Here is a 26,046-nt window from a genome sequence, read left to right on the forward strand (position 1 = left end):
AGAATCGGAATAGATCTTCAAGGCTTCTTCTACCTCTAACCTCCACCTAAGTTCATGTGCAGTAGACGCCGCACCACTGAGCCCCTGCCAACCCCTGCCTTCACGCCTTACCTCTGTCCCCGTCACTCACGGTGCTCCCGCTACCCTGGCGGGAGTTTCAGTTCCTCCAGCAACCAAGTTCAGGGCTTCTGGATTTGCTCCCAGCCTGGAACACTCTTCCATCGATTTTTGTTCACCCTTTTCATTTAGAACTCAACTGTCACTCGTCAAAGAGCCTTCCTTACTATCTAACCTAGCTCTCACTGTCCCTAGTCGCTCCCCATCACATTACCCTGATCTATTTTCCTTAAAGGCTAATCTGAAATTATCTTGGTTGATTAGTTTGTTTTCTGTCTTCCTCAGGTTAGCCCTCAGCATCTTGTTCACTCCTGGACTGCAGACGGACCTCAGCAAAAAAAACTGTTGAATAAATGGCATGAATGAGCAAGTCGGCGGAAGGGCTCTGTCCCACTTTCTTAGTTTTAGGATCACGCTCTACCCTGTCCCACCCCACTCGCAACAAGCCCGGGAACAAACTGGGCAGAAAACGACGCGAGTCACAGCCCCACAGCCAGCGAGCGGCTACGGCAGCGCGAAGCCGGAGGGGGGCGGGACGGAAGTGGCGCAAGCCACTTCCGCTTTCACGACACCAGCACTTCCGGATTGGGAGGCAGGAGGCGACGCGTTCTGAAGGTAGGTGAAAGCGCTTTATAGTTGCTCCGGCTTTTTTCCCAGTTTGCGTGTCTGAACCGAGCGGTGTGTGGCTGCTGTCTTCACCTCCCCGGAGGCCCGCCTTTGGCCCAGGTCCCCAGGGCTGAGGGTGGCGCCTGTTTTCTCCGCAGCCTCTCCAAGCCCCTCCACTCGGGAACCTCTCGTTCGTTCCTCCCTCTCAGCCCCGGAACGCCCACCCCGGGGCAGAGCAGGGTCTCCAGGGCACCCCAAAGTGGGGAGGGGATCGGGACCAGGCTTGGGCACGTCCCTGCACGGCGGGAAGTGGTATGTTCCGAATAAGTGTATATCCATATATATCGAACGCCGGGTAACCATTTGGGAACCAGACGGACGAGAAGATCCCAGCCGTTAGGAGGCCGGTTATGTCCCAACGGAGCGAAGTGCCGTAGGGAAGCAGCTGGACTGTTGAGAAACATTGTAACGAGAAGGCGGGACCCAGAAGAGAAAGTGAGGTTCAAACTTAGACCAGTTATAGCGCAGAAAGGTAACGGAGGAAAGGCATTCCTGGGAAAATGAGATGCTTTTGTAAGGTCCCTGATAACGAGAAGGATCATGGTGTATTCTGGGAACGGAAAGAAGACAGGATGTCTGAAACCCAGGGAGAAATGAGAGGTGGAGGGGTAGGCATGGACTAGACTAGATCATGAAGGGCATGGTAGGTCTGTAAGGATTTGGGACTTTATCTTAAGAATAACGGAGGGACTTCCCTGGTGGCGCAGTGGTTAAGAATCTACCTGCCGGTGTAGGGACACGGGTTCGAGCCCTGGCCCGGGAAGATCCCACATGACTCAGAGCAGCTAAGGCTGTGCGCCACAACTACTGAAGCCCGCGCACCTAGAGCCCGTGCTCTGCAACAAGAGAAGCCACGGCAATGAGAAGCCCGCGCACCGCAACGAAGAGTAGCCCCCGCTCGCGGCAACTAGAGAAAGCCCACGCGCAGCAACGAAGACCCAACACAGCCAAAAATAAATAAAATAAAATAAACAAATTTATAAAGAATAATGGAGAAGCCATAAGAAGATTTTAGTGGGAAGTGACTATATATTTAAAACGTGGTGCTGAGTTCAAGAGACCAGAAGGAGAAGCATACAGGTATTTACAAAAAGAAAGAAAGAAACTAATGGAAGGTAAAAATATTAAAAGGAATTATCTGCTCTGTTCATTGTTATTGAGAGATCCTGAGGGAATTCCCTGGTGGTCCATTGGTTAGGACTCAGTGCTTCCACTGCAGGGGGCACGGGTTCGATCCCTGGTCGGGGAACTAAGATTTCCACCACGCCACGCGGTGCAGCCAAGGAGAGAGAGAGAGAGATCCTGAAAGATGGGCCAGGAAGGTATCTCTTGAATTTAGTGGCGCGAAGGTCATAGGCGCTCTAACTGGAGCAGTCTCAGGGGGGAGTCATGGAGGTGGAAGCTGCAAAGAAGTGGGTTAAGAAGGGGTTTCTGTGCATCTCTGGGTGACACCAGGGAGGAAGGCCTTAACCAAAGCTCTTGGTGCCTCCGTTGGAGGTGAGATCCTGGGGCTGGTAGATTTGGTTTATAGGTATCAGTCCACATGTTTGTTGTTCCCCATCCTTCCAGCTAGACAATTCTTATAGCTTCTTGACTACCTAGGAGAAAGTAGGTACCTTCTGTAGAAAATGTGCTTGAGCATTCAGACTTGAAAGACCACTGACACAGAGAGGTCTCCAGGATCTGTTGTTAAGTGGAAATAGCAAAATGCAGATCAGAATATACAGATGCTACCTTCTCTGTGAGAAAGGAGGGGAAATATGGACGGATTATTTTGATGTTTGAACCATGTAAACGTATTACCTTTAGTATTACTTTTAGTCGCAGAGAAATAAAATCTTAAAAATTGAAACCCAGAAGCAATACGGAGCAAGGAGAGTTGTAAGATGTATTTGTATATATTTTTAACCATGTCTTTTGTGAAGTACATTTCCATTCCTGTACTTAAACTCCAGAATGCACGTGCTCTGTATAAGAATTGACATTGGAGCCTTATTAAACTTCATTCCTACTTATTGCAGAACTTGGACTTTTTGTTGGACACTAACAAGGCCCATTCAGCCTCTTTCTCAAAGAGGCGATCTTCTAGTTTGAGGTCAGTGGATACTTGATGTCCCCGCTCTGAACCACAGCTGGGCTAAATGCTACAAAAGAGAAATAGTTTGCTATGAAAGTATATCATTTGGGGAATGGGCCAAGCTCAAGGGGTCAGAAAAGGTTTCTTTCTTTTCTCTCTCTCTCTCTCTTTTTTTGGTAAATACTTAAAACAGTACGTTTACATCCTTCAGTTGCTTGTTTTAACACTTGTGGTTTTTTAAAATAAATTTATTTATTTATGGCTGTGTTGGGTCTTCATTGCTGCACGCAGGCTTTCTCTAGTTGCAGCAAGCGGGGGTTACTCTTTGTTGCAGAGCACGGGCTCTAAAGCACAGGCTCAGTAGTTGTGGCGCACGGGCTTAGTTGCTCTGTGGCTTGTGGGATCTTCCTGGACTAGGGCTCGAACCCGTGTCCCCTGCACTGGCAGGTGGATTCTTAACCACTGCGCCACCAGAGAAGTCCTTAATGCTTGTTTTTAAGTGAAAGCAGTCTGCATTCTTGTTCTGCCCCTTGCTTTTTAAAAAGTGAACTATTTCAGTTCACTTTAAAAGAGTAGACAAAAATATAACAAATACCCCTGTACTCATTACTCCAGTTAAGAAATAAAAGATTACAGATGTAAGAGAAATTGGCTCTCTACTTGTCCCTAATCCCTGAATTTACCAGTTATAATCCCCATGCTGTATTCATAGTTTTACTACATATGTATCCATTCAGAAAAGATACATGAAACTTTTTTTGTGTTTTAAATGTAATATACATGGCATCATAATGTATATATTCTCTTAACGTAATATACACGGCATCATAACATTTATATTCTCTTAACGTAGTATGCATGGTATCATAATGTTTATATTCTTTTAAAGCTTTCTAGAAGAAGCAATGTTCAAACCAAGCTCTGAAGGATGAAAGGCGGCAGGGAGGGGTAGGAGACAGCGGAGAGCAGCCCAGAGAGAGGGAGTCGTGATTTATAAGACCTCAAGCCAGGGAAAGGATTGGAGCATGTTTGGGGAACCAAAAAAAAAAAAAAAAGGCATGTGTAGCACAGAGTTTGAGAGGAGAGGTAGAAGATGAGGCCGTGGGGGAACAAGGGCCCGATCATGGCAGAGCACTGTTCTCAATTAACTATTTTTTTTTTTTCATATCATAAAGGCAGTGGAACCAGACAAGTGAATTACAGTGAGCTTGCTACGCATTTAGAATAATAGAAAATTTATAATCATGACTCCAGCCTTGTCATTTGTTCTGCAATTTCGTTTTTGTGTGATTTTTTTTTTTTTTCTCCTGAGGCTAATGTTTAAAATGCTCTGCAAAAATAAACCATGTGGTTCCATTTCCCTATAGGAGTAAAATGGAAGGAGAATCAAGCAGCTTGGAAACCCACACTCCAGTTTTCGTCAAGAAAAAGACTAAGCATTCTGTACATAAGGAGAGACATGGGAGGCATCCCCATGAAAGTTTCAGAGACTCCTCCCTGGCAAATGAACAGGCTGACATAACTAAGGGTAAAAAAAAGAGAAAGGATGCCCAGCATCTTGTTTCTTCTCCTTTGAAAAAATCAGAAATTTGCGATGAGACTGAAAAGGCCACTTCTATACCCAAAAAGAGTAAAAAGAGAAGAAAAGGTGCTTTGGGGGTCGATAAGGAAGCAGGTGTTGCATACGTCCTGGTGAATAAAGAAAACATTGAGAACACACCAAAGAATTTTACAAAGAATGTCGATGTCGTTTACATTGATGTAAGCAAGGAGCGAAAGTCAACAAAAGGGCGTGAAGCAGATGAACCGCATTTAGTTACTACGTCACATGAACATGAGTCAGAACTGCCTGATAAAGTTCGGGAGAAAAAGCAGAAAAAACATCGGAGGAAAGTTGCATCCTGTGATGCTGTCCAGGGAAGTCTGGGTGCAAGCATTACCCTGCCCGGATCAGAATCCCAAGAGCAGGAACCCCAGCCTCCCATGGGCCAAGAAGGTGAAATTGCGCAACTACCAGTGTCTGCAGATCAAAGCAAGTCTAAGAAAAGAAAGAGGAAGCGTCCAAATGGCCAGGAATTTGAGGCCTTGCCTGCGCCTGAGAGCGCTGAGAACATATACTCAGAGGGATCGCAAGTGATTGGTGAGGTCGGGACTGCAGGAGGCAATCAGGAATCCAGTGGCCTCAAGAAAAAGTCTAAGAAAAGGAAGAGAAGATCTGTTGATACTGCCGTGGCACCTGGTGGTGATTTTTCAGTCCTCAGGACGAACTCTGAGGACACGCTCTTTGATTCAGTGGAAGGTCATGGTACCTTGATTGAAGAAAGTGTGAAACCCAGACCACAAGAGGAGAAACCCCAGGCCTGTTCAGAAGAGGTGCAGAGGTAATGTGCGGGTGTTGAGCCTTCTGATGGTGTGTGTCTTGGGTGTGATGTCTGCCGGTTGCCTCTTTGTTCAGCACAGCCATAGTAAGTGGCAGAAATCAAAGAGAGATAGACCATCAAATGTATAGGATGTTGTGTACATTTAACTGAGTAACTTGGCAGGTACCTTCCGTTCTTCACATATAAAATAAGGCAGTTAGAGTCTGTTTTCACTAAGAACTATTCCAGCCCTGAAACTCTTTGTATAAGTTTAAAAAGAATTTTAAGACCCCACAATTACCTTGTCTATATGTACAGAGATAGGAGAAAGGATCAGAGAACTTAGAATGTTACGGAACAGGAAAAAAACTTGAATTAGGGTTCTCCCTAATAAAAGAAATTTAGATATCATTATTTATATAATTATCATTTAAGTATACTGGCCGATGAATAGATGCAGGACTTTTTTTTTAAAGCACTTTATTTCAGTTCCTGGGAGTCGGGACAGGTTTTTCCCCATTTCTACTCTGTGACTTTCTTACATTTGCTAGATTGTCCTGACTTAAAATAGTTTCACATAGAAGTTAAATGGCAGAGGGCCCAACTCACATCAGCCTCTGTGCCTTCTCATTGGGGACATTTTTAGATCACTGATAACGAGGCAGGAATGTTCTTGGCCTGTGGTTCTTAACTTGTTTGGGGCTGTGGACCTGTGAAAGCTGTTGACCCTCCGCTCAGACAAATGCGTACCGTTTTGTTTCTGTTTTGTTTCAGTTTCCTGTCTGGGTGGTTAGCTGATGCAGTTGGCTAAGAGCAGCTTTGAACATCTGGCCGAAAGTTTGTGGGAGTGAATTAGTGATAGATACATAGAAAACTATGTTTTCTTTATACTGCCAAGGGGAAAATATGTGGGCATTGTTAACTGCAATGAAGCAATTGTAACAATGTAAACCCTGAATATTGACTTAACTAATTAGTAAGCATTATTATAAAACATAACTCATTGTGGGGGGGGAGGTGTCTTGAGTATCCATGGGCCGTAGAAGAGGGCTGAGCTTATTAGGAAGTCACTATCTGAAACAATACAGTTGAGAAATTGTAACATAAGAAGCAATGCCTGGTGGAAATAGGGCTTAGGGCAACATGTTTACCTTCCAGGCAGCCTCTGAGGTGTATCCAAGTTAGTAAAGCTACATTAAAGAGTTCAGACATCACAGACTGAATCAACTCCAAGATCCCTTCCAGCTTTAATGCTGTTGTAGTCAAAGGGAGAGTCACTGTAAGAAAAGAATCTGAAAGCCGTTAGGGCACGTGACCTGTCAGTGTTAGTCAATCCAGTTTTTCTCCTTAGATTAGAACCTACAAATGAAGAAGAAAGCAATTTGGAGTCGGCTAAAGATCCTGAAACCAAGTATTTATCTGAAGATTCGAGAGATTCAGATAATTCAGACGTGGATTTGGATTCTGCTGTGAGGCAGCTCCAGGAGTTCATCCCTGATATCAAGGAGAGGGCTGCCACTACAATTAAGCGAATGTATCGGGATGACTTGGGACGCTTTAAAGAATTTAAAGCCCAGGGTAAGCTTGTGGAACTTGAATATTTGTTGAACTTTTCTATATGCGTAACTAGCCCTGGCTTTCTTTTGTGAGCGATTCAGATTTATAGATTCACAAAAAGCATCCCTTAGCTACTTTCAGCTTTATCTCCTTCCAGAATCGTTATCTGCACTGTAAAATTACCAAAATGAAGTGCACTAGCTTTCCTCTTCTTTGCCCAACTTCTGATAGGGGAGGCGAGGAAAAACGGGGCTAATGGATCCAGTGATCCACAGACTAGAATATCAAGCCCGGAAGAAGACGGGGAGGAGGTTAAGTGCTTGAGACGCTGGGAGGGGGGCACAAGTGAAATCAAATTAAAACACGCACATCAACATCGTCAGCTTCGATGAGGTGTAATTTCAAGGATATTAATTTGAGGGTGAGCTGGTTGTAGTGGGCATGGCTTCAGGCAACACCCAGCTTGGTCTCCTTCTTGATTTCACTGTGTTACAAGAACCTCCCAGAAAGCTTATTGGGTTTCAGAATGAACTACAAATGTAAGGTTGTGTACTGCAGGTGAGCAGTACTTACTGATGAGTATCTGCTGTGTGAGGCCCAGTGCCACTGGTCATTGAAAAAAGTAAAAAGAGGGGCCTTAGCCTTACGGAATTAATCATGTTGATAAGATTAGTTTTTTTTAAAAAATAGACAAATTGATCAAGAAAAACACAATTTACAGGGAAATATCTATAGAAGGACCCCGTTTTATTTCTGTATTCTGTGTTGACATTTTTATGAGTACGTATTTTATGAAAGATTTTTAAAATAAGTCTAAGATTAGGAAAATGTACTGTGTAATGCAGGCAGTAATAATGAGACTTCAGTGCTTTGAGTTATGACGAGGAATAGAACGTAAATTGCAGTGACATTGTCCCCACCTCCCCCGAATATATATACGTAGAGAATATACATGTTCAGGTTTGTGCCAACCAGTTCCCAGCACTGCCTTGCGGGGAGGAGGGGCAGAGGAGAGTGAAGGGGGGGGCTTCTTTTAAACTTTTATTTCAATACTGTTTGAATTTTTAATGAATATCTATTACTGTTAATTTATTTTTTAAATAACTGTAAAAAGGAACTGATGACACAAGAAAGGTCACGTTGGAGTAGGATGACCAGGGAAGACTTTGGGAGGACAGTGTGGTTTAGACCGAACTCTGCAGGAGAGCGAATGTCAAGGGCACAAGCGGGGGCTGCTCCCCGATAGGTAGGGAGGAGCTGACGGGTGCTGTTGTAATTGCTAAAGACCAAGCGGTGGTTCGCTTTCATTCATCGTTGACAGTTGTGTACCTTTTTCTCCTGCCCCAAATCCTAGGTGTCGCTATTAAATTTGGCAAGTTTTCCGTGAAGGAAAATAAGCAGTTAGAGAAAAACGTGCAAGAATTTCTGTCTCTGACAGGAATCGAGAATGCAGACAAGCTGCTGTACACAGACAGATACCCAGAGGAGAAATCTCTAATCACCGACTTAAAAAGAAAATACTCGTTTAGATTGCACATTGGTAAGTTTAGAACTGTGGCCTCTTTGACCATCCATAGCCTTCCAGCCTTACACAGATAACCGCGGTGAGTACTGAGCACAGTGCCTGGCCCGTCCAGTACATGGAGTGCATGTTAGCTGCTGCTACGTTAATAGTATTTTTATTGCCAGCCTATACGTTCAGGGATTTGGAATGTGTTCATGTCTCCCAAGAATAGTGCTTTTACAGATTTTCTAACAAATTAGATGATCAGCTTCCAGCTTTCCTACTTGGTAACCGTTACGGTTTTGGTCTCTCTTCTTGTCCTCTATTGTGTATTTTTTGCACATACTGCACAAAGTACTCTGGTATACACCAGAGTCTCTGAAGTTTTTTAAGTAGAGCCATATTTGTGCTTTGAGCTGGAACCCTCCTCTTGGAGGTATCCTGGGGAAGTTAGAAGGTCATGAAGCAATGTAGGTTTGGACTGGAAAAAAAAATCTCTCTTGATTTAAAGAGGATAATTTCTTAGGTGGAATGCACAAAGGAAAACAGAACAATGAGCCCCTGCTGGGGGATCCTTTCATCTTTAGAGTGGCAAAGCAGGAAAAAGCTTATTCATTTGCAAAGGTTTTTTGTTTGTCTTATGGAGAACTGCTGGAGTGTGTCCTCCACCTCCAGATTATGTTAAAATCCCTTTGCCTAATAAGGGTCTTTTCCATGAATTTAGTAGACCAGAAGCTAGAGCTTCTACATGCTAAGCATCTAGTTTTCAGAGATCGCCAAGGAAACTGGGGATTTTGTATATCTGCTCCCCAAGACGGCTTTCTGCAGGACATAGGAAACTGCAACCTCCACCTGGGGTCTAGGATAGCGCATGTTGTAAAAAGGGGCCATTCTGGGTTTCTTTTATAATCGCGACTGCATTTCATGCCACGCTCTAGTTGTCCCTCTGACCACCTCTCTTCCGACTTTAGGTAAGGGCATTGCCCGGCCCTGGAAACTCGTATACTACCGAGCAAAGAAGATGTTTGATGTCAACAATTACAAAGGCAGGTAAGAAAAAACTTGAGCAGAGCATTTCTCTAGTCTTTGCTGATACTGTAAATCAAAATGTACACAACAAAATCGTGAAGAGTTTCGTGTGTGAAACCAGATGTGTCGTCAGGTGTATGTCTCCAAAGACCCGTTGAGTTTCCACCTCTTGAATAAATCTTCTGTCGTCTTCCCATTTCTAAATCCCTGGCTTTTACTTCATGCTTTCATTTTAGCATTCTCCATGCACTGCCTCTTCGCGTCACCCGTGCAGTTTTCTCAGCAGCCTCCTAAGTTGTCAGCTCCTTGTGAACCCAGACGTTCCTTCTCAGTGTAATGTGTGCCCTCCAGCACTGAGCCCAGTGCTTTGGGTTTTCAGTAAATATTTGAAGGTGGGGGTGAGCACTTGTGTGAGGTCATTTAAGTGTGATTCGGCAGCCTCAATGCAGAGCTTCATGTGGCAGTGGCCATTCTCTCCTCCCTTTTTTCCTAAATAAAATGCCCAATTGTGGTCTGTTTCCAACATTCCAAATAAAACAAATGTAGACCGAGCGTCAGTGGTGGGTAAGCACTCTGCTTAAGGACAAAGGGATGAGGGAGAAGGCGTCAGCTCCTACCCTTGAGGGCCCAGACAGCCACCTAGGGCTCAACTACTGATCTCACTTCCAGGAGGCAGATGGAGTGAATCTGGCAGGGCCAGTTGGGTCCTACTTAGCGCCGTGATTTTAAATCAGGACATAGGTACTATCAGAACTTAACATGATATGACCTTGGCTTCTTTTGAAAAATTTTTACCAAAAGAAATAAACCTGAAGTAGAGGAAAGATGCCTCCACACAGACTGAAACCTGCCCTTCCTTTTTCCCAAGCCCCCGTTGTGTACTTCAAGGAAATTCACTAAAGATGACATTTTAAATGGGACCAAAAAGATGCTTTTGGTAAATGAATGAGGTAACATGTTTTTCTACCTGTTACATCACTGTGGGAAATGACATTTTTCGAATAATGAAAGTCTGTCATTCTGATAATAAAGTTCATTCATTGGTACCATATTATTTGCGTTGCGATGACCATTTACCCTTAAAGTATTTTTCCAGCTTAAGGAACTCTTAAGTGAGAAAACCATAGAAAGTCAAAAATCAAAGAATTGTAAGGCTCCAAGGGGCCATGGAGGTCAGTGCACCTGTTTCCTCATTTTCGTACACTCTGTTTTTCTCTCATGTCCTCTTTTTTGTTGCTTCAAGGGTACCTTTAAGTCTTGTTTTAAATCTCAGGAAGACCCTGCTTGCCTTATAAAGGAAACTGCTAAAAAGCTTGATTCTTAATGGTGAAGGATTTCGCATCTCTATTCACCATGCTCTGCATTTTAGATACATTTCTGAGAATGCTAGGATCGTACTGTCCCACGTAGTTGTGGATCACCCTCGTTAGAAATGGTTAGTATTTTACTAGGGCTGCTTTTGTGTTGCATTAGTAATAACACAAACTACCACTTCTGGCCCCTCTTCCTCCCCCCAAAAAGGAATTATAAAATGTCATAAAGATGGCTTTTTCTTCCCTTAAACATTTAAGATGTTTAATCTCAAAATCCACATATATTATAGTGCACTTTAGTTCTTTTCTTTTAATATATTTGCTTTTATGTGGGATTCCTGCATCTTAACTTCCTTAAACTGTGACAGATTTGTGCTAAGGCATCTGTCACATCTTTTTTTTTTTTAATGACAGCTCTCCTTTTTTTTTTGGCTGAGTTGGGTCTTTGTTGTTGCGCACGGGCTTTCTCTAGTTGCAGCGAGCAGGGGCTACTCTTCGTTGCAGTGTGTGGGCTTGTCATTGCGGTGGCTTCTCTTGTTGCGGAGCACGGGCTCTAGGCGCACGGGCTTCAGTAGTTGTGGCTCGCAGGCTCAGTAGTTGTGGCGCACAGGCTTAGTTGCTCCGCGGCATGTGGGATTTTCCCAGACCAGGGATCGAACCCATGTCGCCTGCATTCGCAGGCGGATTCTTAACCACCGCGCCACCGGGGAAGTCCCTGTCACATCTTTATTGAGCATCTGTTGTCTGTCAAGCATTACGGGTACCAAAGTGTAGGAAACTGACAGGGTCCCTGCCCTCCGAGGACTTCCCCTCCAGAGCTGTGCTGTCCATCCATGTGACCACCAGCCTCGTGTGGCCATGGAGAACTTGAACTATGGTTAGTCCAAGCTGAGATGCGCTGAAGAGTGAAGTATACAATGGACTTAGAAGGCTTGGTGTGGAGAAGAGAATGTAAAGTATCTCATTCATACTTTTAGGTTCTGATTACATCTTGAAATGGCTGCATTTTTAATATATTGAGTTAAATAAAATATGTTATTAATTCATTAAAACTAAATAAAATTAGGGACTTCCTTGGTGGTCTAGTGGTTAAGACTCCGTGCTTCCACTGCAGGGGGCGTGGGTTCGATCCTTGGTTGGGGAACTCAGATCCCACATGCCGCATGCTGCCGCCAAAAAGAACCCACCAAAAACATGGAAGACAGAGTAGAATGGTGGAAAGTGGTCCTTGGTGATTTGACTGAGCTCCTGGATTAAGCTAACCCTAGGGCCCACCTGTATCTGGACTTTTCAATTGCCTGAGCCAATAAATTATCTTAAAAAAAACTAAATAAAATTAATTTTCCCCTGACCACTAGAAAATTCTAAATGACATCTGTGGTTCATATTTCCATTGGCCAGTGGTGGCCTAGACGAAGAGTCAGATAAACCAGGGAAGCCACGAGTGTACAGTTGCCAGTGGTGACGGGGGCAGTGAGAGAGCAGCAGAGTGTCCTGTGGGAGAGGACAGCAGGACACCTCCAACCCAGGCGGTCAGGGAAGCCCCCTCTGAAGATGCACCATTTAAGCTGCTTCTGAAGAGCTTGCAGGAGCTGTCCAGCGGTGGAGGGCGGCCATTCCCACCACAGGTCCAGAGGCTCCGAGATGAGAAAGGCCGATAAGGCCAATGGGGCTGAACTTAGGGAGCGCCGAGCTTTGCAGGCACAGTCAGAAGTTTGGGTTTTATTGTGTGAAGCCTTTATGGGTTTGGCTGGGGAATAACATGATCGGATTATTTGCCCTGGCCTCTGTGTAAATGAGCCAGGGACTGCGGTGACCGACTTACAGGATGCTCATGGTTGAGATGCCGAGACAGGAAGTATCTGGGCTCAGGTCCTTGGTAGGACTGCGCTGAGCAGGTTTCCTGACAGCCCACCCTATACGGCTTCTCCCAGCGTCGCAGCGTGCTGCAGTGAGAATAGTGGTTTTAAGCTTGTGGTTAATGCTCAGCTGTGATCTGTTTTCCCTTCCTCTTAGGTATAGCAAAGGAGATACCGAGAAGCTAAAGATATACCAGTCCCTCCATGGAAACGACTGGAAAAAGATTGGCGAGATGGTGTCTCGAAGTAGCCTCTCTGTGGCCCTGAAGTTCTCCCAGATCAGCAGTCGTAAGTCGTGGTCTCTAGAGCCCTCCTGGGTGAACGAATCAGCCCACAGCGGCCCAGGGCCCAGGCATCACTACAGGCCTGTCTTCTGAGAGAGTCATCACTTTTTCAGCCATTCTCTTACTGATTCATTTATTTCTCCACGCATATTGATGCAACCTTAATTCACCAGACTGATTTCTGCCACACCTTATTTCAGTAGCTTTCAGTGTGACTCCAACTGCCAGGTAAACTGAAACCCACTCAGCCGGTGGGCAGGAGAGCCTGGGCCACCAAGATCCCTTCCCCCAGGTGGCCCGGGAAACCATCAGAGGGAGGGCCTGTTAGCCAGGGACGTTTCCCAAAACCAGTGTCAGTCATCTCTTGTCTCTTCTCCTCTTTCATAAAAAGCTTCCTTGGTTATCTTCTTCACCTTAAAAAGTCCCCAGTTGCTTTCAGAAGACAGTCCTTAGTGGGTGTTAGCTTCAGCCCAGAGGCTCACGTGCTCTGGCTCTGCAGGCAGAGCCATGCAGCGGGTCCCAGACAGGCGTCTGCGTGTTCACACATGGTAAACTCTGAGGTGGTGGAGACCACGCCTTTTGTGCCACCAACTCTGGCCACCGGTGCCACATGAAGACTCAGCGCAGCCAATTCTGCCAGTTTCCAAGAAATAAAGCAAACATCTGGATTTGCATGTGTGTGTGAAATCAAGATCTTTTTTTCTTGGGACCCTCTTTTTTAAAATAAATAAATTTATTTATTTATTTATGGCTGCGTTGGGTCTTCATTGCTGCGCGCAGGCTTTCTCTAGTTGCGGTGAGCAGGGGCTACTCTTCATTGCGGTGCGCAGGCTTCTCAATGCGGTGGCTTCTCTTGCTGTGGAGCATGGGCTCTAGGTGCGCGGGCTTCAGTAGATGTGGCACACGGGCTCAGTAGTTGTGGCTCGTGGGCTCTAGATCGCAGGCTCTGTAGTTGTGGCACACGGACTTAGTTGCTCCGTGGCATGTGGGATCTTCCCGGACCAGGGATTGAACCCGTGTCCCCTGCGTTGGCAGGCGGATTCTTAACTACTGCGCCACCAGGGAAACCCCTCTTGGGATTCTCTTGATTTTTAAATATTCATCCAAATTGTTATTGGGGAAATAGTAACAATAACATTCTGTAGGCCAGATCAAAGATATCTGTAGCCTGCCAGCTTGCGGCCTCTTCCTTAGCATGACTGTGAGCATCTAGACAAGAAGAGCGAATCGTAGAAGCTTTTGATGCCCTGCGCCAAGGACTGGCTTTAGGAATTCACAGGTGCCGGGACTTCCCTGGTGGTTCAGTGGTTAAGAATCCACACTTCCACTTCAGAGGACGCGAGTTCAATCCCTGGTCGGGGAACTAGGATCCCACATGCTGCAGGGCAACTAAGCCCATGCTCCGCAACTAGAGAGAAACCTGCGCACCACAACGAAGGTCCTACGTGCTGCAGCTAAGGCCGAACACAGCCAAATAAATTTTTTAAAATTAAAAAAAAATAGAAAGCTTAATGAGTGCAAAATGTTAAAAAAAAAAAGAAAAGAAGGAAAAAAATAAATTCCCAGGTGCCTTCTTCATCAAGTACTGTGGTGGCGTCATTGCAGCTGTTAATTTCACTCTAGAAACTCTTGGGGAGAGTTATGTATATAACATGAAAGTCGTTTGGTTATTCTCTTTCCACTAAATGTTTGGGAACCTCACAATTTCCTGCAGGAGGTATTACTCTTAGAAACAGGAAGAACAGCTTTTTCGAAGTTAAAAAAAAGATTGCTTTAAGAAAGGATTTTTTTCTTTGCAGTTGGTTGTGTGTGTGTGTGTGATTGGTTCTTAAAAAGAATCTGTGGCCACTTTCGTAGTTTCATTTTGATTTGCACGTAACTGATAGTTTTTTTTGTTTCGTTTTGTTTCGTTTGGCTGCATTGGGTCTTCATTTGCTGCGTGCAGGCTTTCTCTAGTTGTGGCGAGCAGGGGCTACTCTTTGTGGCGGTGTACGGGCTTCTCATTGCAGTGGCTTCTCTTGTTGCAGAGCACTGGCTCTAGGTGCGCAGGCTTCAGTAGTTGTGGCATACGGGCTCAGTAGTTCTGACACACGGACTCTAGAGCACAGGCTTAATAGTTGTGGCTCATGGGCTTGGTTGCTCCACGGCATGTGGGATCTTCCCAGACCGGGGCACGAACCCGTGTGCCCTGCATCGACAGGCGGACTCTCAACCACTGCGCCACCAGGGAAGTCCATAACTGATAGTTTTATGTTTGTGTAATTGAGATGTTGCCCATTGTCTTCTGAAAAGTGTCTGATTTATCTTTTTGTTTTTAAAGACTTTATTTTGGGACTTCCCTGGCGGTCCAGTGGTAAAGAATCCTCCTTCAGTTGCAGGGGACGCTGGTCAGGGAACTAAGATCCCAAATACCACGGGGCAGCTAAGCCCGCTCTCCACAACTGCTGAGCTCACGCACCCTGTAGCCTGTGTGCCGCAAACTACAGGGGCCATGCACAACAACTAGAGAGAGAAAACTCACACGCCACAACTAGAGAGAAGCCCGTGCACCACAACAAAGAGCCTGCGCTGCAACAAAAGATCCCACATGCCTCAACAAAGATCCCATGTGCCACAACTAAGACCCAACGCAGCCAGAAAAATAAAGAAAATAAATAAATAAAGGAAAAAAAAGACTATTTTTCTAGAGCAGTTTTGGGTTCACAGTTAAAGCGAGAGGAAGGTACAAAGACTTCTTACTTATCTCCTGCCCTATACATACACAGCACACCCCCATTCTCAACACCCCCCGGCAGAGTGGTCCATTTGTTACAATCCATGAAGCTACCTTGACACATCTTAACCCCCCAGAGTCCACAGTCCACATTAGGGTTCACTCTTAGTGTTGTACCTTCTGTGGGTTTGGAGAGATGTCAAATGACAGATATCCATCATTATCATTTTGTTGTTAATATTGTGTTTGGAAGCAAATAAATTAGCAACTTCAAGACCATCCTTTTACGTCAACAGACAGAAATCATGGTGCTTGGAGCAAGACGGAGACCCAGAAACTAATCAAGGCTGTTGAAGAAGTGATTCTAAAGAAAATGTCTCCCCAGGAGCTAAACGAGATGGATTCTAAACTCCAAGAGAATCCTGCAGGCCGCCTGTCAGTTGTTCGGGAAAAACTCTACAAAGGCATATCCTGGGTAGAAGTGGAGGCTAAAGTGGAAACCAGGAATTGGATGCAGTGCAAAAGTAAGTGGTAAGTTTGAGGCTTCTTACATAAATTTCAACAAGATGCATTCCCTGCCCGTCTCTCAGCAACTTCCGGAGAGGGGTGGACTGCTGAGGTTACTAAGAATATCTGTAACTACCACGTGGAAAGCCTTACAGTAGGTCAAGAATGATCCTCTCTAATCCGCTGCTCCAACCACTTCAATATCAATAGCTGATTTAAGTTAGCATTTAGCCAACCCTGATTCATTGTGTGGCTTCTTCATAAAGAACTTGAACCTTTTATTCTATTTATTTATTTAATTGAAGTATAGTTGATTTACAATGTTGTGTTAGTTTCTGGTGTACTAAGTGATTCAGTTATGCATATATATTATTTTTTCATTCTTTTCCAATATAACTTATTACAAGATATTGAATACAGTTTCCTGTGCTGTACAGTAGGACCTTGTTGTTTATCTATTTTCTATATAGTAGTTTGTAGTTTGAAATTGCTAATCCGCAATTTCAAATTTATTCCTGCCCCCTTTCCCCTTTGGTAACCATAAGTTTGTTTTCTGTGTCTGTGAGTCTGTTTCTGTTTTGTAAACAGAACTTGAATCTTCTTAATATTGAATATTGACTTCTGGTTTCTTCACTCTGTCCCTTTCTTCATAAAACCAGGTTGTTACCTATTTATAACATGAAAAAAAATACAAAATTAACGTCTGAATATTTAGGAGGGAAATCACAAGCATAGTGATCAGTAATAGCTCCACCTTTTTACTTTTGCTTTCTAATTCAGCAGTTCCTCTGTCTTCATCCAAAGCAGGGCAGTCACGCTCTTCATCCTAGAACATCTTTAGGTGCATCCATCACAAAGAAGTAGTTTCGGTCCAGATCTTGCTGCACGTTGTTTGCCTGGTGTAGCTCTTCCCAGCCCTGAAGGGTTTCTGATCTAACTTTCAACTGCAACTTTCAGCTGCAGCATGACAGCTTGAAGCAGTGGTTCTACAGCCCACGACCCAGGCCTCCTGCATAAAGGGAGTTTCATCATCTTGACCATTAAAGAAGAATGAAATCCAGAGTGGGCGTGTTGTATGTTAAAAGCAAACTCCTAGATTATACTGTGTATTGTTTATATACCTTACAGTTCTGCTGTAGAGTATTTATTTTACTAGAAGACTACCCTCAGGAAATAAGCTCCAAAGGACAGATAATGTTTAGGGGGGGAAGTGTGTAATATGGAGGAACCAGAGCCCTTTCTCCCCCTATATCTTAGACTTAAAAACAGGAGTGGGGGCTTCCCTGGTGGCGCAGTGGTTAAGAATCCGCCTGCCAATGCAGGGGACACGGGTTCAAAGCCCCGGTCTGGGAAGATCCCACATGCCGCGGAGCAACTAAGCCTGTGCGCTGCAAATACTGAGCCTGCGCTCTAGAGCCTGCGAGCCACAGCTACTGAGCCTGCGTGCCACAACTACTGAAGCCCACCTGCCTAGAGCCCATGCTCTGCAACAGAGGCCACTGCAATGAGAAGCCCGTGTACCGCAATGAAGAGTAGCCCCGCTCGCCACAACTAAAGAAAGCCCGCGTGCAGCAACGAAGACCCAACACAGCCAAAAATAATTAATTAATTAATTTTTTTAAAAAAGGAGTGGGTTATAAAGCCTCAGTTGGAAGATGATATGTCAGTGTCTTAAAAGGGCAATGATGAAGGGGAGCCGTGCTTCAGAATCAGCATAATTAAATAACATGCAAGGGTTCTCTTTTAATTTGAAGAAAAATGTAGGAAACTTGAATGCTGAACATAGATTTACTTCATGAAACATTGAAATGGCATCAGCGGGTACATTTCAAACCAGTGAATGTGGGTGGCTGTTAGTAAAAACAGTGTCAGTTTCTGTGTGTGTGCGTCATGTGCCTCCCTTCTCAAGAAAGTAAATGTTACAGCTCACGATCTGTCCATCACATTGTGACAAATTTCACTCTTCACGAGAAGCACTTTTTAAATATTTTTAATTGAGCTGCTGCTCTCATTAGGAACTTCAGGGAACCCTTTCTCTCAGCCATGAACTTTGGGCCTTAGAGGAATCATTGAATCATTGATGACTTTACTAAATCTGTGTAATTTGGTGTTTCAGCAGCTATAATGGTAATAAGAGCAATGTCTCTCTGTTTTATAAACAAGCAAAAATAAATTGAGTTTACACAGCGCCCTTTAGCACCTGCAAGCAGGCTTATTCTTTTTTTTCCTCCCCTTTTTTTAACTGTTTATTATGGAAATTGTGTAACACACAGCAACTTAGAACTCCTTGTATCCATCATTCATTTTCAATAACCATCAACTTTCTATCTCTTTATTTACCCTTTCCCACTTTAAAAAAATTAAAAAAGGTATATTCTTGATGGTGGTAAATGTTAGCAGTGATGAGTTGCAAATGTTATAAAGTGGTTCTGAATAAGGACAATTTAAATGAGGAAAACAAAGGACATTTTAATGGAAACTTTACCCCGAAAATAAACTGTTTTTCTTTCTTTCAATGTAGGACGGAAATTCTAACCAAGAGGATGACAAATGGTCGGGACGTATACCGGGGAGTTAATGCCCTACAGGCCAAGATCAACCTCATTGAAAGGTACAGACATAGAAAGTGACAACATTTTCTGTGTTCTTCTCTCTAGCCAAAGAGTAGTTGTTCAACAGCAGAATCTGCAGTAAGATCACCACGGTTCATATTCCTCTTTCAGCACTTTCTACGTGCATGACCTTGGACGTGTTTCCTACCTTTCTAGGTCTTGGTTTGTTTATCTTAAATGAGGATGATAATAACAGTACCTGCCTCTTAGTGTTATTGGCAGAAGAAATGAAATAATGCATGTAAAACGTAGCATGCACTCAATAAACATAGCTATTTTAGTCTTTAAGGCTTTCACATAGACATGGCTTACTTCTGTCCATTGGAAAATGGAGCTAAATACTTCAGGCCGAGCCCCACTGCTCTCTAGCACGCGTTAGTTGGTGTCACTGCTGCTTGGTCTTTAGTTTTGTCTTTGAGTTCCTGGTCCGTGCAGAGTCCTCCCTCCCCTGATGGACAGGGAGACATGGACCTGTTTTACAAAGTCAGCGAGTCTAGTGGAGCTGGGCTCGTGTCCAATGAGGAACAGCAAAGAGCAGAAGAAACCTTTGGATTCTGGCCGCCCTGTCCAGCTTCATTATTCTTGCGCTCTGTCAGGAAGCCTGCTTCTCCTTCATTGGTGGGCTTCCTCGTTCTCCACGCTGGCCTGGCTGGGGTTGCCTTCCCCTTTTCTCCTCTACCAGAGAGACAGCAGAGACTAGTAGAGCCAAGGAGGCCATCTCACGTCAGGCAGGCCTGGGTTCCATTGTGGGTACCGCCTATGAGTCATGAAACCTTGAGCCAATGACTCGAGCTCTCAGCCCTGATTCCTGGCCTGTGGAAAGGACATAATCCCCTAGCTTCATCAGGTGATGTTGAGGGTAAATGGATTAGTGGGTATCAAGGTCTTAACCCAGTGTCTGTCACATAGTAAGTGCTGAGTACACATGTGTACTACTCTTGTGTGTCTACACTGAATGGTGAAGTTGTGTTTTTGGTTGGTTGGTTGGTTGGTTGGTTTTTAATTATTTATTTATTTATTTGGTTGCGTCGTGTCTTAGTTGCAGCAGGCGGGCTCCTTAGTTGTGGCATGCAGACTCTTAGTTGCGGCATACATGTGGCATCTAGTTCCCTGACCAGGGGTCGAACCCGGGCGCCCTGCATTGGGAGTGTGGAGTCTTAACCACTGTGCCACCAGGGAAGTCCCTGTGTTGTTTTTTTTTTTAAAATTGAAGCATAGTTGATTTACAATGTTGTGTTTAACCTTTGCTGTACAGCAAAGTGACTCAGTTATACATATATATATTTTTTTCATATTTCATTCTTTTCTATTATGGTTTATCACAGCACACTGAATATAGTTCCTTGTGAAGTTGTGTTTTTTACTAGGCTTGGTGGGAGATGCAAAGGGCTCAGGAGGAGGAAGGGTGATTTTTTTGGTCTGTAGCTCACCCCATGACCTTGGGCTGACCTTGGGTTAGGATGCCAGTGACACTGGGCCTGTGTAACAAGGGAGCTGCAACAGGGGTGAACACGCTGAGACCTTCCAGCTCTTAATATTCTGTGAGTCCATGAAGATGTCCATCATGTTGATTTTTGGCTTGAAAACTTAATTTTTATTTTTTCTCATAGGTTGTATGAAATAAATGTGGAAGATGTTAATGAAATAGACTGGGAAGATCTTGCTAGCACCATAGGGTAAGGCCATTTGTTTAATATCAAGCTAATGAAAAAATCAGAGAGGAGTTCTAATAAATGACTGCCTCTCAGATTTGAAGAACAGGACTGAAATTCCTGCTGCTTATGGAACTCATCTATACATTGTATTTGTGTATATATGTATTGGGAACGCCCTGTCTAAGTACCGGACCAGGTAAATCAGACCAGCCCTCCCTCCGCTCCAGCCACCACCTCCACCCCAAGGCACCTGAGGAGAGTGAATGAAATGTGTGCAGAGTCTCTTAAAAGCTTCATGGAGCACACCAGCTATGACTGGGACAAAGAACCCATGGTCCCTTTGCCCATAATTAGCCTTCTACCATTTGCCACGTTGACTTTATCATCCCTCCCTCCCTCCCTCTCCCGCTCCCTTCTACAAGGGAATAGAATTCTTTCCCTTAACCGTTTCAGTGTTAATGGTGGACGACATGTCCTCAGCAAGGCTGTTACTCTGCATCAGCACAGTGATCGTACTGAGGGCACCTGACACTGATGCACTACTATTGTCTAAAACACAGTCCCCATGCAAATTTCACCCAGCATCCCAGTCGTGTCCTTTATAACACTTTCCCCCTGGTTTAAGATCCAGCCCAGGATCTGTCTCCTTAGTGTCTTCTAATCTGCAGAGTTCTTCTGCCTTTTCTTTTTTTTTTTTAATTATTGGAGTATAGTTGATTTATAATGTTTCAGGTGTACAGCAGAATGATTCCATTATAGATTCTTTTCTGTTATAGATTTTTTTAAATTTATTTATTTATTTATTTTTGGCTGCGTTGGGTCTTCATTGCTGTGCATGGGCTTTCTCTGGTTGGGGCGAGCGGGGGCTGCTCTTCATTGCGGCACGTGGGCTTTTCATTGAGGTGGCTTCTCTTGCTGCGGAGTACGGGCTCTAGGCACGTGGGCTCAGTAGTTGTGGCTCACGGGCTCTAGAGCGCAGGCTCAGTAGTTGTGGCGCACGGGCTTAGTTGCTCTGCGACATGTGGGATCTTCCTGGACCAGGGCTTGAACCCATGTCCCCTGCAGTGGCAGGAGGATTCTTAGCCATTGCGCCACCAGGGAAGTCCCTCTGTTACAGGTTATTACAAGATATTGAATATAGTCCCCTGTGCTATACGCTAGGTCCTTGTTGTTTATCTGTTCTATATACAGTAGTGTGTATCTGTTAATGCCTTTGTCTTCTATGACGTTGAAATTGTGGGAAAATACAGGCTGGTCGTTCTGGAGAACTTGCCTCAGTTGGGGAGTTTGTCAGACGCTTCCTCACTGTTGGATTTGGGTTTTGTATTTTACGTGGGAATCAGTCACGGGGGAGGCTGTGTTTCTGTCACCAGGTCACATCCCATCAGGAGGCATGTGGTTCTGATTTTGATCCCCTGGCTCTGGCGGCCTCTGCCACACTGCCCCACTGTAGAAAAGGAAGTTTTTCTCTTGGTGAAAAGAAATGGCCACGGGGAGATCTTTTGAGACCACATCAAGCTGCTGTTCGTCTTCGGGTTTCCCTCAGGGGTTTTGGTGTGCTGTTCATTTGCATCTCTCACCCGAGGAGTGAGATGTCCTCAGTTGCCGCTGTCTGCCTTCATCGCTGCGGTCCTTGCATTTTCAATCAGTTCCTGCCACTGGAGGAGAGGCCACCACTGGGAAGACCTGAATTCACTGCTAGCCAAGCAACCGAGAGCTGGCTGGCAAAGCACAGTCTCTCTAAGCAGCACACGTTGTTGAGCATCGCGGGGCTCAGGGGTTGGTGCGCTTTGGGAGGTGGGGATGTTGAGGGACTGTCTGGCCTTTAGTTTGGGAAGGGTGCTGAGGGCAGCAGGGCTGCCGCAGCCTGGCTGCCTTTCAGAAACGTGGCTGCTGGTGTGAGGTTGTCACTGATCCATTAGGAAGGGTGTAAACTGGTTCTGCTGGTTAGTTATTTACACCTCAGGATTATGGACAAAGAACGATCAGTCCTTTTTTTTTAAACTTGAGAATTGGAATCTTTTTGTGGCAGGCCCTGTTGGGAGCCACAGACACATGCCCGTGATTCCAAACCCTTTCCTCTTCTAGCTCGTCTCAGGAGTGGGGCACCAGCTCTTGGGTTTGTGGGTCCCTGGGAGGGGAGGGTGTTAGGGGCTTTGAAGGAAGGGTATCCTGCTGTGTACCCCACCAACTCCCGTCCTAAGAAGTATTCATGTCGACATGTCCCTCCCTCTGTAATATCAAACCGCTTTTGAAAAATCTGACTTTTCCAATAAATGTTTGTGTATCTTGTGACATTGCCTCAGATCACATTTCTTAAATTGAAATGGGTTTTTAATGATTTTAAGTAGAATTATATACTTAGATATTGATTGTTCTGGTTAAGGTTTAGAAATCTCAGAGCTGTTAAAACAGACATCATGGCATCCAGTCAAATACCATTGGAAATAGTACATCCTCAAAGCTTTAATAATGAGTTAAAACAGTGAAAATAATTAAATTAAAAGTTCGGTCTCTCAGGTTCTTTAAGCCTCCCTTGTGAATTATTTAGGCAGGATTTTAAAGAAAGCATCTCCACCTAATGAGATGTAACACCTACTTTGTCTGAAAATGTCCAGATCCGTTATTGTTACTTCTTGAAGCCTGAGCTTTGATCTGCAGAACAACCTGCGCGCAGGGCGCTGTGGGAAGAGGGAAGGCATAGATGCCCTAGAACTTGGGCTTTGCAGTCAGATGGACCGGGCGTCAAGTCCTGGGACTCTGCTCGTCATTTAGCCAGCCTTGGGCAGGTCATTCCCTCCCTTGCCTCCACGTCGCGGTTTCCTCATCTGCGCAGTCGTTTAACAGGACCGTGATGAGGACGACAGCAAGGAGACAGTGCGTGGCACGCAGTGCACACGTGGCGGGCAGCTGCTGCCATGAAGAGGCAGAAAGAGCCCAGCCGTCTTGTACTTCCACATACCTAGCAGATCCAGTTATTCCCACTAATCATATAACAACTAGATTAATTAGTCACTGAAACAAATATGCCACACTTTTATGGCTTAGGAAGTGAGTGCCCAGGAAGTAAAGTTAGTGATTTTCACTTTAAAAAAATATTTAAGATGTGGTTGTTTCTGTCCTACTTATTGTAAATGGAAAATGGATTTGACTCACCAGAATATCGTAAGCATCCACTTTATTTAGCTTTGTAAAGTAAAAAATCCAGACCCCTGCCTTTGCATTGTGACAAATATACAGTTATCCTAAATGTAGTGGTTAAGAGTGTAGGATTTGTGAAGTGTTGCCATTGGCAGCAACATTGATGGGCCTAGAGATGATCATACTAAGTGAAGTAAGTCACACAGAGAAAGACAGATATCATGTGATATCAATTATATGTGGAATCTTAAAAAACTGATAACAAATGAACTTATTTACAAAACACAAATAGACTCACAGACATAGAGAACAGACTTATGGTTACCAAAGGGTTAGCGGGAGGTAGGGGGGTAAATTAGGAGTCTTGGATAAACATATACACACTACTGTATATAAAATACATAAACAATAAGGACCTACTGTATAGCACAGGAAACTGTACTCAATATCTTGTAATAATCTATAATGGAAAAGAATCTGAAAAAATAATATATATATATATGTATAACTGAATCTTTCTTCTGTACCCTTGAAACTAACACAATGTTATAAATTAACTATACTTCCATTAAAAAAAAAAACTGATATCAAAAAAAAAGAAAAAAGTAGAATTTGGAGTGGACCCAATTGAAGTCCCAGCCCTTCCCCCCTTATTCACTGTAAGATCTTGGCCATCTTCTCTTGGTTTCACCATCTCCAAAACGAGGGCTAAGCGTAGGAGCCCCCTCGCAGAGTGGTCGTGAGGGTTATTTGTTGCTCTGCGGAGAGCCCTCAGGGTGGGGCTGAAGACAGTGTTAGCATGAGCCCCTGTGAGCTAGCGTTACACCTTGTCGTCCCAACTGGTAGTTTAGATTGTTCTAGTTTAGACAGAATTCGTCTTGTTGTACTGCTGGTTTTCTTCCTTTTGTGTGTGTGTGTTTAACCAGATGAACAATAGCTTTTCATATGTGTCTTATTTTTCTCACATGTGTAGACATGAGGATTAAGAAAGCTGCTTAGGTCTGTAGACCACCCCTCAATCAATGCACTTAGTACACAGGACTGAAATGATTAACTTTTAAACTGCCACTAACTTTTTGACACCTTTTCCTTTCTAAAGGGATGTTCCTCCATCTTATGTCCAAACTAAATTTTATAAGCTGAAAGCTACCTGTGTTCCCTTTTGGCAGAAGAAGACTTTTCCAGGTCAGTATTTTCGGTATCTGAATAATTAAAAGCGCAGCACATGGGGACACACGCTGGTAGTGTGACACGCTGGTAGTGACTTCTGGGAACCTCAGATTCTTCAAATGGAAAACGGTGAAAATTGGCAAATTATAACCCCTACCTGACAGGGCTTTCAGAAGTACTAAATGAGATAATGAGCTTGAAAAGTGTGGTCACCAGGCTGCCGGGCGTTTAGCAAGCACTGGGTGAGTAGCTGCGCGTGCTTCTGGGTTGCACAGCACACGTGCTCACGTGCACACGCTCACACCACATGCCTGCACACACACTGATCCACAAAAAACTGGAGATACAGTTTCTTCTCTGCAGCCATTTGTAGGTGGTTTACATATGTAATTCCCAAACCTGGAGTATCAGAGTCAGGTGGGGAACTTGGGAAAAAGGTACATACCTGGGTCTCATCCCAGACCCAGTCGATCCTAGTCTCTAGTCTGGGTCCAGAGGCTAGGTTTTTCTCTAACAAGCTCACAAGTGAGTCGCCAGTGGCCTGCCCAGCATCATTGTTTGGGAACCGCTGGTTCGGGTAACACTGCGCCCTGCAGTGTGTGACAAAATGCTCCTTGCGTTCAGCAGACACCACTTCCTGGGTTTGAATCCTGGCTTCGCCCTCCTGACTCTATGACTTTGGATGAGTTTCATAATGTCTTTATGCCTCATTTGAAAAACGGGTGAACAATGGTGCCTACCTCATAGGATTGTTGAGAGGATTGAATGAGTGACTATGAATAAAGCAGTTAGAGCCAGGTCTTGCACACAGTAATGCCAGTAGCAACGCGTTGTCGTCATCCGCACCGTCCGTCCTTTGACCGTGGGAAGAGGCTTTGTCAGATCATCTCAAGATTCAATTTCTTTTCTTTAGAGATTATAGACTACCTTTATGAGACTAGTCTACCGTTGCTTAAAGAAAAATTAGAGAAGAAGATGGAGAAAAAAGGGACTGAGATCCAGACCCCGGCAACCCCCAAGCCAGTCTTCCTGTTTCGAGACATCTTTTATTGTGACGATGACAGTGAGGGAGAAGACGGAGATGAAAAATGTTAAGCGGCTGATACTCTCTCTTGTCCATTTTTCTAGGTCTGGTTGTGTTTATATACGTGTCAATAAAGCTATTTTCACTATTGATTTTACTGAAGAAGGTGCAACAGCCAAAGGAAGGGTATGAAAATAATAACATATTGTGGAGCATTAAAAATTGATTCACATTTCATATCCAAGTTTGTCTGAATGTGAAAAGAAAGGCAAGTGTATGAGTTGATTTAATATTTTCTGTGCTATTATATTGAAAATAATTACAACTAATGGTTTTCATACAACAGCAGGATCCCAAGTCCCTCTAATGGCAGCAGAGGGTAGTCATGTCCGACGAACATTTTCTTTTTTTTTGGCTGCGCCACATAGCTTATGGGATCTTAGTTCCCCACCAGGGAT

General features: G+C 44.4%; 1 protein-coding gene across 3 annotated transcripts; it reads left to right on the plus strand.

Annotated features, from left to right (window-relative positions):
• Window positions 1-710: 710 nt before the first annotated feature.
• Window positions 711-26,046, plus strand: TTF1 (transcription termination factor 1). Of its 3 annotated transcripts, none has more exons than XM_082841940.1 (11): window positions 711-732; window positions 4,228-5,241; window positions 6,572-6,798; window positions 8,132-8,317; window positions 9,253-9,331; window positions 12,640-12,770; window positions 15,776-16,010; window positions 18,508-18,597; window positions 20,209-20,274; window positions 24,494-24,579; window positions 25,478-26,046. In XM_082841940.1, exons 2-11 carry the CDS (start codon window positions 4,235-4,237, stop codon window positions 25,657-25,659), a joined length of 2,289 nt encoding a protein of 762 aa, XP_082698066.1. In that variant the 5' UTR covers window positions 711-732; window positions 4,228-4,234; the 3' UTR covers window positions 25,660-26,046. The 3 variants fall into 3 exon arrangements, with proteins under 3 accessions (XP_082698066.1, XP_082698068.1, XP_082698067.1); XM_082841942.1 differs by having other exon boundaries at window positions 24,729-25,585; XM_082841941.1 differs by lacking the exon at window positions 711-732 and having other exon boundaries at window positions 3,959-5,241.

Source organism: Leucopleurus acutus (assembly GCF_964270905.1).
Source record: "Leucopleurus acutus genome assembly, chromosome: 7".
In the NCBI taxonomy this organism is placed as follows: Eukaryota; Metazoa; Chordata; class Mammalia; order Artiodactyla; family Delphinidae; genus Leucopleurus; species Leucopleurus acutus.